At 40.3% G+C, this 15,619-nt stretch overlaps 1 protein-coding gene across 1 annotated transcript in view; it reads left to right on the forward strand.

Moving 5' to 3' along the window:
* Positions 1-10,005: 10,005 nt before the first annotated feature.
* The window catches only part of LOC125613697 (zinc finger protein 670-like), a 9,357-nt gene continuing 3,743 nt past the window's right edge, over positions 10,006-15,619 (forward strand). Inside the window, 2 exon segments of the mRNA XM_048794713.1 lie at positions 10,006-10,181; positions 15,248-15,374. Coding sequence (XP_048650670.1) covers positions 10,179-10,181; positions 15,248-15,374 — 130 coding nt within the window. The 5' untranslated portion in view covers positions 10,006-10,178.

Raw genomic sequence — 15,619 nt, forward strand, 5'->3', positions numbered from 1 at the left:
CTGGTCACAACTATGAAAGGGGACAAAAAATAAAGACATTTAAAAACAAGTGCCACGTGACTGTGTGTTATATGGCTACACAGAGACAAGCTCCTCCATCAGGCAATCAGAAAACATGTGACCTAAATAAAGTTAAGTATCTAAAAGATGTGCCAGCTAAGACAGTGACTGATTGGCTGTGTAAAAACACAGGACACACACACACACACACACACACACACAATGGCTAAGGACTATTACAGAGGAGCAAGATTAAATGGATTGCTTGGAATACAATAAACTGACTCTGTCCTCCATGGTCTCCTATGACACCTACAACTGGCCACCTTGGTACAATAAAAGTGGATGTTAATCTAGAACAACACCCATCACTCATGGATGCAACTAAACAACTGCCCTATGGACTTAAATATAAATCTACCTTCTTTTAAGGACACCAAATATCATGCCTTCTACGTAGTGTGGAAACAAATGACTGTGGCTAAGCCTCTGCTGGGTTACACCGTGTTTGACAGCTTGGGGTGACTAAGTGCAACGCAAAGAAATTTTTTTTTAAGTTTCTTTCTGTATAAAAATAAACAACGGCAGTAACACCTCTCTACCCTCTGTATGTATGAGTTTGAGCCCTGTCCATCAGTGTAATTTAGCCATTGTATTCACAGACACCAGACACTTAGGATGACAAAGTTGAACAGCATGAATGGCAGCATATCCCTCCCCTCCGTGGTGGTTATGGACATGTGGCACCCATGGCTGGCCATACCTGCCTCATAACTGGATTTGCTGATGAACTTGAGGAAGACTTTGACATCAGCCTGCATACTTTCATTTTTGTCTAGTAATTGCTACCCAGTAAAATCTAAGCAGAGGGTAACTCAAGTTGCCAGGTAGCTTTACCCACTTGCTGTACTTTCTTCGAGAACAAACATTGTCATTGAGTTTCAGAGTGAAGCTTTAGCTAAGTATTCTGCTGATGCCTTTAATAATAGAGCCAGAACTTCACTTACTAAAGAAACTACCCAAATATAAAAGGTGGTACTTCAAAGTAAAATGGTGCTACATATACCAACTGTAACAAAAATGTAACTGAGCCCTCATTAGAATAGAATGTAGTATATGTATCCCTGACAATTATTATAATGTGTCTAGCTCTATGTTAAGTTGCAGACTCATAATACAGCTATAAGTAAACTTGGTATCAATCCCATTTCTATGTGGTTACAATCTCTTCCTGCTATCTAGAGTTATGTTGCATTGTCTACTTGTTCTTATAATAGGGCTTATCATGGCCCATTGCTCTTTTTATTGCTGTTGTGGGATTTGATTACAATGTACATCCTGATGTGCCACCCAAGGCACATGAAAAAAGGTGGGCACCATAAAATTGTAAAGACATTTAAAGACATGGGGGGTAGAGTGTATCATCACCATGCAAATGGGGACAGTGAAACACCATATCTCTAAATTCCTCTTTTTCTGTTCCCCCAAATCCTAATCAAGTTAAGAGACAATGAAAGCAAGCCGGGGCCCAATAGTCCAGATGCTTATTATCTTGGAGGACACTGGCTTTCTCTTATACACTCTAGAAACTAGGGGAAGTTATTGTTATCTATAAAAACTACTGGCTTACATGTGCATCAGGGCAGTTGCTCCTTGGGATGCTATTCATACCTAAGTAAGCTAATTCTTTTTATTATTATTTTTTAATTTTTTTAGTTGTTGATGGACCTTTATTTTATTCATTTATTTATATGTGGTGCTGAGAATCAAAGTGTCTCACACATGCCAGGCAAGCACTCTACCACTGAGCCACAACCCCAGACCTAAGTAAGCTAATTCTGATGCTGTCATTGCTTCTATAGTCTAAGACATAAAACCCCTCTCTAAGTGGGGACAGACACAAAACAGGATTCATGTCACTTGTCCAGCTGGCTACCACTGGGTAAAATGCCATAAGAGAGAGGAGGTATTGCTTGGCAAAACACCGTGAGAGACAGAGGTGTTCTCTGTTAGAGTTATGTTGCATTGTCTACTTGTTCTTATAACAGGGCTTATCACGGCCCATTGCTCTTTGTATTGCTGTTGTGGGATTTGATTACAATGTACATCCTGATATGCCACCCAAGATGGGCACCATAAAATTGTAAAGACATTTAAATATATGGGGGGTAGAGTGTATCATCACTTTAGTGTGTCACCACTAAACTCCTGGAACAGTTTCTGAGCTCTTGTGAGCTTTCCTCATTAAACTATATGGCCCATGCTCTCTCGTGGCCCTTTCTTTGGCCTGTCTTTAGCCTACCCTGCTGCCCTGGCACAGCTGAGCTGTGGACAGGACAGGGTGATCTTCAGAGGCTTTACATAGTTGTTTTGAAATATTCATTGTCAGCTTCAGTTTCCTTGGTACTACTTTCCAGTTTGCTGGCTCTCTGATCGCTATATTCATGGGTCACTCTATCTATAACGTTGATTAGGACTACACCATTTCCTTTCACATACACCCCATTTGAGATTAGCTTTGCTTTGCAAAATTGTCCCTTATAAAGTTATTTGTGTGTGTGTGTGTGTGTGTGTGTATGTGTGTGTTTCCCCCTTTGCCCAGCATTGTAACTTCTAAAAGAAAAACCCTACTTCAGTGACCTAGATGCCACCCACTAGAGTCAACTATTCCAGGAAAGTGGGAAAAAACATTGGTCCCCAGACCACCTAATCAGTAATCTTTAGTTTTTCAGAATCCAGAACACCTGATAGTCTCAAATAACATCAAAATGTGGGCCATGAATTTACTAATCCTGTTGTATAATTAAAAGAAGAATGTTTAACTTGTATGAAAATGGAGTACTCATCTAAAGGATTACAGGACTGGCCCAGGAGTCAAATGTCATTTGTAATCATGGGAATGTTCCAAATAGAAAAACAAAATCCCCTGAAGATGTTCAACTGAGCAGAAGCCTTTCTATCCATTGCCTCACTCCCCTTCCTCATGAAAGCACCTGTGCATGCCTCAATTCTTTGAAATGATCATTAGGACAAGAGTCTGGCCATTTTCCTGATAAACTAGCCTATCGTAATGAAACCTGTCTTCCTTCACAATAACTCTTTGTGTCCCAAATATTTGCGTTCATGCATCAAGACAAGGGCAGCAACAGCTATAATGACACTTGTCATTTAATTTACAAACAAAATTGAAAAAAAATATTAATTTCTTATGGTTTGTAAAACATTGTACAGCTTGGCAAGGTGGTGCATGCCTATAATCCTAGCAGCTCGGAAGGCTGAGTCAGCCTCAGCAATTGGTGAGGCCCTAAGCAACTCAGTGAGACCCTGTCTCTAAATAAAATACAAAAAAAAAAAAAAGCGGGGGGGTGCTGGGGATGTGGCTCAGTTGTTAAGTGCCCCTGGGTTCAATCACTGGTACAAAAAAAAGATGGGGGAATAAGCCATGTTCCCAGCCTGCTGGATTTCTCACACTGAACTTGAACATGCCATCTCAGATATGCTTTCCTGGGAGCTGGATCACCTGCCCCTAGTGTCCTCTTCATCTGTTTTTTTTTTTTTTTTTTTTTTCTCTGTCTGGCCTTAACTTCTTCCTACGTCAGCCCAGATACAAGACTTCCCTTACCTGAGCCACCTCTATCCCTGAGTTCAACCCTGGGTTTAAAAAAAAAAAAAAAAAGAATTAACACATTTTTAAAAAGTCATAAATTATTAAAATAGCATTAATGTGAAATTTCTTGAATTTATCATTAATAGTATACAAAAATATTGATTGAAAAACTCAGCCTGAGGTTTAAGAGTCTGCCTGAAGACTAGCAATTTCATTACTTTCTTATAAATATTTTCAGCATTTATGTGAAAAGAAGCAATTTAAGCTATATACTTATCTTTCTTCCCTCTGCTATAAGAGGGAAGATAAGATCTTTCTGTGTTGCCCAGGAGATCTATAATGTCTTATTCTCTTCCTATTAAGAGAATTGTGCCAACAATTCTTTGTCACTTGTGCTGGAATCATTTTGTGGTTGCAATCATTTGAGATAACTTTCATATTTTTCATTTTCTTTTGTGTTTTTTATCCTTTATCACTCTCTTTTTTAAAGAATATTTTTAGTTATAGATGGACACAATACTTTCAATTAACTAATTAATTTTTATGTGGTACTGAGAATCAAACCCAGCACCTCACATGGGCTAGGCAAGCTCTCTGCCACTGAGCCAGAACCCCAGCCCCTCTCACTCTCTTCTGTGTTTAGTAAATTCCTGAGTATTACTTCTAGTTTGCCAATTCTCTGATTGCTATGTTCAGTTCGGGTCTTGGGGGTTTTACAATGCATTTAATGTATATATTTTAGCTCAATCAGTATGTCTTTGGTTTTCATGATTTATAATTTCAATACATCATATCTATCTATTCTTGATTTGCAGAAGTTTGTTTTTATTTCACTATTGTTTGTTGTAATATTACTATTCAGAGATGCTACAGATTCTTTGCTTTTTTTGAAGAGTTTAAATATACTTCATGTAAATTCATCTTGACAATATCCTATTTATTGGATTTGTTTCATGCTAAGTGAATTCACCAACCAACTTATCATTGTTTTTGGTGGTACTGGGAATTGAACCCAGGGGCACACTACCATTGAATTATTTCCCAGCCCTTTTAATTGTTTTTAAATTTTGAGGCAGGATCTTTCTATGTTGTCACGGTTGGCACATAGCCCATGTTCTCATGAATGCATAATAATGGAGGAACCCAATGTTGTGGGTATAGAAATGGATCCTCACTATAAAGTCAGGCAATGACGGCAACCAAAAGGAAGCAGATTTAAAAAGGCCACTGAACAAGGCTTTATTGAGATTCCACTCCCAGGCAGAACTCTTATCAGACCCACAGATCGGACAGCAAGAGGGTCTGAGGAGAAACCGCATGGGGGTTCAACCGAACTGGAATTTTATGGGGCTTAGGGCAGGAAGGGAAGGGCTTGGGACAGTAAAAGGGGTTTTTAGAATCCTTTGTCCAGCTGGAGTTGGTCGGGGGAACTGGCTGAGATCCAGAATTGGCCAGGAGACCCCACTGATTGACAGGCAGTACCATTAGTGCCTGATTGATGTTTCTTTCCCGAGTGGGCTGCTTGGTGCTTTGTTCCTAAGTCATCTTCATCGACCTGATACTCACAGTATATTAAACCATGGGATTAGCATGGCTAAAAAATTGAGCACTGGGAAAGGAGGTTAAATTTTATAACTCAGCAGAGTAGGGACGAAGAGCAGGAGAAGAAGATTAACATTTAACAGGGATGAGAGGTGGGAGGGAAAGGGAGAGAGAAGGGAAATTGCATGGTAATAGAAGGAGACCCTCAGGGTTATACAGTGGAGGAGGTAGAGAGAGAGGAGGGGAGGGGAGGGGAGAGGTGGGGAGGAGGGAGGGTGGAGGATGGGAAAGGCAGCGGAGCACAACAGACACTAGGATGGCAATTTGTAAATCAATGGATGTGTAACTGATGTGATTCTGCAATCTGTGTATGGGGTGAAGGTGGGAGTTCATAACCCACTTGAATCAAAGTGTCGAATATGATATGTCAAGAAATTTGTAATGTTTTGAACAACCCACAATAAAAAATTAAAAAAAATATATTTTATTCTCTAAAAAAAAAAAAAAAAAATTTTATAACTCAGAATGCAACTTGATTTCTTCATTGATCTTGAGTTACGGGTTTGGACTTTCTGAGCTCAGTGTAATTAAGGTTCCCTAGATAATGGAGAACATATGTGCCTATGAGTGTTTCAGCACATGTGATTGGTATGCAAACACATGTGGGCCACACAGAGAAAGTTCTGTGACTGTCTAGAACCCCAGGTAAATGAAGCTGGACCTGCCTATCTTGAACTTTGGAGGGCAGAATGCCCAAATGTTTTTGGCTGAGCAGGGGCCCTGTGACATTGAATCCTCTGATGCAATCCATTTGCATCATCCAAAGTGGTATTCATACAAGTGGCCTATTGACACAGGCTTGAGACAAAGTCTGCTCTAAAGGAGATGGTTCCTGGGGCCTTGCTATCAGTGGACTTAAGGAAATCCTGGTTCCTAGGGGTAAAAATTAAATGCAGGAAATCTACTTTCCAACATGTGATTTTCACCTGGGCCTTAGATCCAAAGCCTCAGGGCAGAAAATGTTGCAGATTCTTCCCGGGGAGTGGAAGAGGCTTGACTGAAAGAAGTCAGGGACATTAGAGTGTCCACCCTGACAACAATAACACACACACATACACACACAATATATATGTTTACCTGGATGACACTGCAAGTTTCATCTTAACTCAGACTTAGGGATTTATAGACACTTCTGAGATGTTCCCTTTGATTATTACTTTGCTTCTCCTGCAGTTTTCTTTGAGTCTACTTCATCTCACAATTGAAGGAAAAAAAATGTGCATACAAGAATGTGGTGATTGGTGTTATTTTTTCCCCTTTATTCATTTTTTAAACTCATTAGTAAGCCTTCTACAAAGCCTGACAAGGATTCATTCACTGAAAATGGGTATGCTCTTTTATCACTTATTCATTTTCTGCTTACTTATCAAGATAGATAATGCCTGGGTTCTGGGAATGAACACATCAGTGCTCTCCGTATCCCTATCCTGTTTCCTAACCTTCACCTGCACAGAGCTTTCCCCAATTTATTTTATTTCTTCCTGATTTCCTGTCCTCTTTGAAAGTGGGAAGATAGTTATCTCTTTGTCTTCTTTGTACCTTCCCCTTTTTAGGGCTGGAAGCTGAGGGTGACATCATTCTTCACCTTATTCCATTATCTCTGTCCCTCCTCCTGACTGGGCTAGCCCTACGTGGGATCAAGTGATGTCTCTTAGAAATAAAATCCAAGCCATTGGTTAGAGTTCAGTAGTAAGACGCTGCAGGAAAGTGTCCCTTCTGCACAGTCCAGGGTCTATACATAGCATTCCTAATAATTCTATAGAACAGTCACTGCCATTTAAACCCCCACTTCCTTAGATGGACTTCATCCTATAGATATTTAGTTAACTCTTTCAAATAATCTGTGTATAATTATTTCATGCCTAGGATGCTCCATGCTTGAAGAAAGCTGCAAGCCAGGCCAGGAAACAGATCAGTAATTTGTGAGGATTTTATTCCCTTCAATTTGACCCTGCTTCTCTCAGACACAGGCACACTCTCTGTTTTCAGATATTGCCACTGCCAATTCTGTAGCCACAGATCTAGTTAATGAATGGATGAGGTAAAGTGTCAGAAGATACTTGCAGGTGTCTCCTGCTCCTGCTCCTGGGCAGTTTCACCAAAGGCAGTGTTTGCTTATGTCTTTTCCCAATACTGGAGCCACAAGTGTTCCCTGTGATAGCTGCCCACCTTGGGAGCAGGGGTGGCCTGGTTATGACCTATCTCATATACCTTTCCATGTCCAGATGTTTGCTTGTCTTTTTTTATTCTTAGACTCTTTCCCCAGGTTTCTGTGTTTATTCATTTCCATAATTTTCCAAAACTCTTGTTGTAGTGAAAGTGTTTATGTGCACACTTCAATTCTGATGGCTGATGCTGATTGTTGTTTCTTGACTGGTGTTGGGTCTGCAGGATTTGGGGTGGTTGAGTCTGATTATGCTCTGATCAGGGCATAACCATTGGTACAGGGACCTCTGGAATGGGGTTTTGCATTGGGGAAGAGGCATTGGACTGGATTCTGAGTACTGCATGGGGGTAGTGAGAGTTGATATCCAAAGAGCAGTTTTAGGGTCAGTGGATGGATCATTACTAACAGACAATGCAGGGATGAGGAGGGATTCTGGTTAAGTCAGCCTACCAGGATTCTACCCAGAGGCAACCCAGTGTGATTGGACATCATCTGGGGACAGAGAAGGATGAGGAACTGACCAGATAGCATGTGATCAAGTTTCAAGATATCTCAGCAGGATTCAGAGTGAAATTAGATAATGTAGAGACCAACACAGAGTCCAAAAGATATTGAGGGAGAGCTCCTGGGAGGAGGAGCAAATCTTTGTCAGGGCAGAAGGCAAGGTCACCACTGGTATCCCAGTTGCCCTAGGCACCATGGATGCTAGAGGGAGACTGTATTCCCTGTCCACAGAAGGAGTGGAGAGGCAACCTGCCCTTCCTCTATGCCCTCCACACTCACTAGCTCAGGGGACTATTCTGCTTCATCAGTTGGCTTTTTGCAGCCAGGCACTGGAAGCTCTGTGTTTGAAAATAAACTTGTAATTCCAGGAGGTTTTTGATCTCTGGACTGACTTATCCACTAGGAACAAAACTTTCAAGGTTCAGGAAAATGTTTTAGTTTCTCCTAAAATCAGAAAAAAAGAACTTTAGGGAAAAAAAACACATTCATATATCAAATTTATATATTAATCTTTACATCAACATTATATTGAAAAATGTAATTTCAACATTTTTAAAGTGGAGGATGTGGACTATGTTATGTAATTAATGCCTGGCCCACAAAAATTATAATGAGGTCTTAATAATATCCTCTATTTTCTCTATTCATCTATGATATTCATCAGAATCACAGAAACTTAATATTAAGTTATTGATGGTTATTTCCATACTGAGTACTAATATAATTTATCTCTATCCTGATGTCCACGCACATACTCCCACCCAAACTCTCTACATGTGAGTCTCAGTTCAAATATATTTTTTTTCAGAGATCCCTTTCTTAAACTATTATTTCAGGAGGTTTTTCTTCTCCTCCTCCTCTTCGTTGGAAACCATCAGCCCACTCCTCTAATATCTCCCTACACCTTTACTTGTTTATTCATTTATTCACAGAAAGTTGAAACACACAATAACCAGTTCTCAACAGCCATTGCCTCCCCAATGCCAACAGTCAGATTAAACAATATTTTGTAGATTAAACATTAATTAAGTCCATTGTACCTTCCTGGAGGAAATTGTCCTCCACTACTCACAGGTACCAAAGCAGATGTCAAAGTTGTGTGACCAACTCATCCCTGACTTGGTGGTCACCACACTCATGATCTCAGAGCTTCATTTTATACCTAGAAGCATTTCACTGAAAAATGTGTAGAATGAGAGAGAAGTTGTGAGCAATCCTTGGCATGCCTCATTCCCCAGTGCCTGATCCCTGGAGGACCAGGGACTTGTGCCCAAGCTGTGGACTTCTTAAGTATGAAGTTCACAACCACCTGAGTGTTACAACCCACAGGACAGACTCTGTTTAGCTTGGCTTCTAACCAAGATAAATGAAATCAAGTTGTGGTAGCATTAACATTTCCTCTAATTTTGTATATCATTCAGACAAATTAAATAAAAAGTCAAGTGAGTCCCTTAATCCTGTCAAAGTTGTAAAAACCATTAATAGCAGCTACCATGTCTGCTCAGGGGTCTGTCTCACTTCTTTGTAGAATATCCCTCAGCAAGCTTTCTTTGTGAGGGTCTTGATGTTTTGGTTGCCTGGGTGACTGAGGTTGTGATAGTTTTGGTGATAAGGGAGGATCCAGGCCACCTGGTTTGTGTGACAGGGTCTTGAAACAATAGTTTTTTTTTGTTTTTTAAGGGGATATAATTATGGCTGGAGGAAGTTTTGACATACCAGACCCCCATCTTCCAGGTGCCTAGCTGTCAGTTTGTCCTCCCCAGAACCACCACCCATTCATGGCTGACTAGCTACTTATCAGTAATCACTCTACTGGATACTCAGTGTAAATTTGACTGCACCCCCTTGTAAGCCTGTGTCCAAGGGGGAAGAACGGGAATTGCCCACCGAGTATAGGACAGCAGTGTGCGCCCTGGAAAGCCCGGAGCAAGTTTCGCTTAAATCAGTTATGTCCCTCTCCTGGCTAGGTCACAGTTGGGGAGGCAACTGGGGCTGGGAAGGGCTGGGGTTGCTCTCGGTCATTTCAGCTCCACTCACTCTCCTACGGGATCGCTTTTCCCGTCAGTCAGGCCTCAGGGGGTGGGCACTGGGTCACTAGCCAATCAGGCTCTCGGGGGCGGGGCGGTCTTGCTGTCCAAGCAGGCGCGCTCAGGGAGGAGGGGTGGTGCCGCGGCCGGCGAGTCTGAGCTTCTCTGCCCCCGCCAGGCTCCAAACCCAGTCTCAGTTTTTGTTGGCTCTGAACTCCACTGACCGCAGGAGCTGTAGGGAGGACGCCAGAGACTCCTCCCAAGTCGGAAAATGGTGAGTACGGGAGCCAGGTGTCCCCATATCCGGGAGGACGGGCTTGTCGCAATCACCAAGAACCGGCTGTGGCAGGACCGGCCTCTCCGGCGTCAGCTCCAGAGTCTGCGGCCGAGTCCGCAGCCGGCGCCGCTGGGCCCTCGGACCCCTCCTGCCCAGGGTGGGGCTGGGCTGTCCGTCAGGACTCCCACGTCCTCTCTGTTCCCAGCGTGGCGACTTGGGCCCGGCCCCTGGCCCTGTCGCGCAGCGCTGTGCCCACAGCTCGCGTCTCCCGGGACCACGCAGTGAGGACCGGGGAGGCGCTTTTTGCAGATCAGAATGTTTTAATTTCATTGAAGTCTAGGTTATCCGTTTTCTTATTCTCACATCATGCTTTGGGTGTCACATCTGAAACCTCATTGCCAAACTCAAAGTCTTCTAGTTTCTGTTTACCTTCGAGAAGTTCTAAACTTTGCATTTTACATTTCGGTTTGTGGCCCAGTTTTAGTTTTGTGAAAGTTGTCAAGTCAATTTCTTCACCTGTCATGTCCAGGTGGTTCGGTAACGTTTATTGAAAAGATCATACTTTAGTCATTTAGTTTCTTTTGCTCCTTTGTCAAAGAACAATGGATTATAGTTTTGTGGGCTTATTTCTGTTATTATTATTATTTTTTTCCCTTCTAGTTTTCTGTCCTGTTCTGAGATCAATGTTTATTTGTTATCCACCTACCTCAGTCTCCCAGGCCGCTGGAATTATGGGTGTCACTCCCTGCTAGAAGAGTTTGTTGTTGTTGTTGTTGTTACTGATAACGTAACTTGTTAGGATTTTTATTTGGATTATGTTGACTTTGCAATTAAAATGGAGAACATCTTAAAATATTGAGGCTTCCTACTCGTGATCAACTCCACAAATTTAGGGTTTTTTTTAGTTTTTCACTACAAATTTGTCGGTTTTGTTGTATTTGTGACAATCATGTATAAGTATTTCTCTCTGTTTTTATCTTTGATGCTATGCAAATCATGTTGTATTTTTAATTCCAAATCCAGTTGTTCATAGTTGATATACAGGAAAATTAGGGACTTTTCTGTATTGATCTTGTGTTCTACAACTTTGCTATATTAGCTTATTAGTTTCTTTTTTAATATTTACTTTTTAGTTGTGGTTAGAAACAATATCTTTATTTTATTTATTTTTATGTGGTGCTGAGGATCGAACCCAGGGCCTCGCATGTGCTAGGCAAGCAATCTACCTGAGCCACAATCCCAGCCCAGCTTATTAGTTTCTTGAAGTTTTTACTGATTCTTGGGATTTTGTACAACCAAAGTCCAGTCCTGTCTTCTGTGGACATTTATGTTTATTTATTCTCAATCTCAATGGCTTTTCCTTCTGCTTTTTTGAAATAAGGATTCCTTTTTTTTTTCTCTATCTCAATTTCTATCTCTAGCTCTTTTTCTGTATTGGGGATTAAAACAGGGGTACTCTCCCACTGAGCCCATCTCTAAGCCTTTTTTGAGACAGGGTCTGGATATATTGCTGAGGTTGGCCTCAACTTGCACTTGAGATCTTCTGCCTCAGCCTCCCAAGGGCTGGGTGCTGTGTGGTTTTTCTGCAAGTATTGATATGATCATATGATTTTTCTTATTTCACTTGTTAATATAAAAGTTACAGATTTTTGAGTTTTTTCTTTTGGGGTGTTAGGGATTGAATGTAGGTCCTTACACATGGTAGGCATGTGCTGTACCACAATTTTTTGATTGTTGAACTCAATCATCCCTACACACCTGTAATAATCCCCATCTGTTTGTAATATATAATTTAACAAATACATTTTAAAATTAACTTGCTAACATATATTGAGAATTTTAACAACTGTCTTTCTGTAGTTTTCCTTTTTTGTAGTGTCTTATTTCTTTTTGTTAATAGGGTAATGTTGGCCTCATTCCATGAATTATGGAATTTTTTGCTTTTATTTTCTGGAAGGAATTTTGGAGAATGGGAGTCATTTCTTCCTTAAATATTTGGAAGAATTCACCAGTGAGATCATTTGGGTCTTGGCCCTGCCTATATATATATATATATATATATATATATATATATATACACACACACACACACACACACACACACACATACACACACATATACACTCACATACATATATACACACACACATATATATATATGTATATGTGTGTGTGTGTGTGTGTATTTTTTTTAAGTTGTAGTTGGGGGTTACTGGGATTGAATTCAGAGGCACTTGACCACTGAGCCACATCCCCAGCCCTATTTTGTATTTTATTTAGAGACAGGATCTCACTGAGTTGCTTAGTGCCTTGTTTTTGCTGAGGCTGGCTTTGAACTCATGATCCTCCTGCTTCAGCCTCCTAAGCTGCTGGGATTACTGGCGTACACCACTGCTCCTGGCTTTAATTTTTGTACTTCTTTTGTCAAATTGAAACCTATACATTTATTCTTTGGGTGTTAATTTAAACTCATTTTTTAAGGGTATTTTTAGGTATTCCATTGTATGTGTGTTGAAGTACAATAGAATTTGTGTATTTTGTTCTTTTTATCTTGGTGAACAAATATTCATCTTGGTTACTTCCAAGTTTTGAAAATTAGTGCATGATGCTGCTCTCCACAGCTTGGTGCTAGTCTTTGTGTGGGCCTATATTTTCAACTCATTTGAGTGCTAATTTACATGGGGATTCATCTTTGGGAGTTGGTTTGGGGTTGAGCCACATGGGATGGGGTTGAGAATCATTCTCTCTATGAAAATCAAGTGTCAATGAGTATGTGTGTGTGTGTGTGTGTGTGTGTAATGATTTTAATGATCACATTACAGGAAATAGCGGTGGAGTGTGACACTGGACATTTTCATTTATCTACTTTTTTGTTTGCTAAGGTGATCACCAGTTGGTTTACCTAATTGTCAATTTATCCTTCTAATAAATGTCAGAGTCATCTACTTGACATTTTATTTGGCTATTTCCTCATTACAACAATGGGATTTTTTCTATAACTTGTTTTTCATCTTCTGTCAAATATGTTTTGGTTATTTACCATTTTTAAGCATGTGCTCATCATATTTACTCTGCATGTGAATCCTTTTATATTGCATGTATTGCAGATTTCTCCATTCTGTTCTTGTCTTTTTTTAAAATATTTTTTGTTGTTGTTGCTAACGGACCTTTATTTTCATCTATTTATATGTGGTGCTGAGACTCAAACCCAGTGCCTCACACTTGCTAGGCAAGTGCTCTACCACTGAGCCACAACCCCCACCCTGTTTTTGTCTTTTAACTGTCTTGATTTTAGAATATTTTAATTTTTTATTTTCTTTTTTTCTTAGCACTGGAGATTGAACCCAAGGCCTCACACATGCTAGAGAAGTGATCTACCACTGAGCTACATCCCCAGCCTCAGTTCCTTTCTCTATGTCTTATTCTTCATGTTATTTGAAAATTATCCTACCTATTACGTCCAAGAAACTAGTGACTGCTAAAGGTGTTCTATATTTATTTTTTATATTTGAATCTACAATGGATTGATTAGTATCCGCAATATAGGAGGGAATGGAATGCATATTTCAAGTAGAGACCAGTTTGCCTTGCTCCATGTTTTAAAGTGCTTGTGCTCTCTCCCAGAGCTCCAGAGTGCCTGCTGTATTATTACTATTATTATCATTGGTGGGTACAAGGCATTGACCTGAGGGCCTTGTGCATGCTAGGCAAGTGCTCTACCACTAAACTATACCCCCAGACCCATCTACTCTATTATTAATCAACATTCTATACAAATGCCAGCTCTTGGTAGATGCCTTTCCTTTTGTCTATTTGTTTTCTGCTAATACTAGGCTGCTCTGAATATTAGGTTTGTGAGGCAAGCCATCACTCTCCTTCAGAAAACTTTGATCATTGTTAGACATTTGTTATTCCTTTTAGTTTATAAAAACAAACTACTGAAGAGTCTGCTTTGGAGAGTTATGGGATTTTTGTGAGATATGGTTTGGAAGAGGTGATATCAATGATGATATTGAGTTCTTTCCAAGAACATGTATCATCCACCCACCGATTTGATTCTGCTTTGACATGGCTCAATAGAAATTCAAAAGTTGTTCTGTTAGGTTCATTAAATATTAATCACTTATTATACTTAGTACTTTATTAAATTTGGCCTGGAGTAAAGTGTTTATACGTCCCCAAAGGACATCTCTTGTTGTAATCACATAGGATGAACTCAGTTCCCCAATGGACAAGTTGTGACAACATGCATGAAATAGTGTCTACCAGGTAATTAGCTCGTTAGACACTCAGTGTGCATAGTGTTTATGGGATCTAATTCTCTAGGCACCACTGTGAGCATGGAACAAATTAATAGACATTCAGAAGAGAAACAAGAGTTCATAAACTGCTATGGTGTTTACATAGATCATTTAGGCACAGTGAAACATTCTTATTATTTATGTTAGCAAATCACTCCCAAGTTTCAAGTTCACTGGTACTAGCAAAGTTTGAACTATGTGAGTAGACTTAAGACTACCTTTTTTTTTTTTTCCATCAGGGATTGAATCCAGGGGTGCTTAACCAAGGAGCCACATCTCCACCCCTTTTTATTTTTCATTTTGAGACAAGGTCTTGATAGGTTACTTAGGGTTTTGCTAAGTTGCTGAGGCTGGTTTTGATCTTGTGATCCTCCTGCCTCAGTCTCTCAAGTCACGGGGATTACAGGTATGTGCCACCATGCCATGCTAATGTTAACTCTTCATTTCAGGTGGTAGGGCTTTGTTATGACAGATACTAAAGTCCATCTCTACAAAGAGAAATGAAAGTGACCCAACAGCACATCGTACTTTCTGAGTCCACTAATGAGAAGGGCTCCTACTTGCTATTTCCTTTCTGAAGAGCTCAATTCTAGTACTAGAACTGCTGTGTGGGAGGGAGTATCATCCAAGGCAAGAATTCTCATGACCAAGTCATGATGGAAATGTTTGGAAACCATAGAATCATGTGACCCTCTTATGAATTGTGTGTAGGTTCTGGTCAGTCGGACTCATTCTCCTGTACATGTATGTGGAATGTTTTAGGACTCAGTGGCTTTTCAGGATGTGGCTGTGGACTTCACCCAGGCAGAGTGGGCTTTGTTGGATCCTTCCCAGAAGAATCTCTACAGAGATGTGATGCGGGAAACTTTCAGAAACCTGGCTTCTATAGGTAAGACCAACATCATTCCTTTACCTAGTCAGTTATAGCACAAATGTTTCTTGGTCGTGCATGTGGTTCTGTGATTGGAATGTAAAAATGGAAGAATTTGGTGAATGAGTCAGAAAAGGGAAGAATTTGGTGAAGAATCAGGCATTGTTACAGTGTACATTGAAACTAGAAATGAATAATTTTTCTAAAATTTCTTCGTTTTCTTCTTCTTCTTCTTCTTCTTCTTCTTTTTTTTTTTTTTTTTG

This window comes from Marmota marmota, unplaced genomic scaffold, assembly GCF_001458135.2.
Source record: "Marmota marmota marmota unplaced genomic scaffold, marMar, whole genome shotgun sequence".
NCBI lineage: Eukaryota > Metazoa > Chordata > Mammalia > Rodentia > Sciuridae > Marmota > Marmota marmota.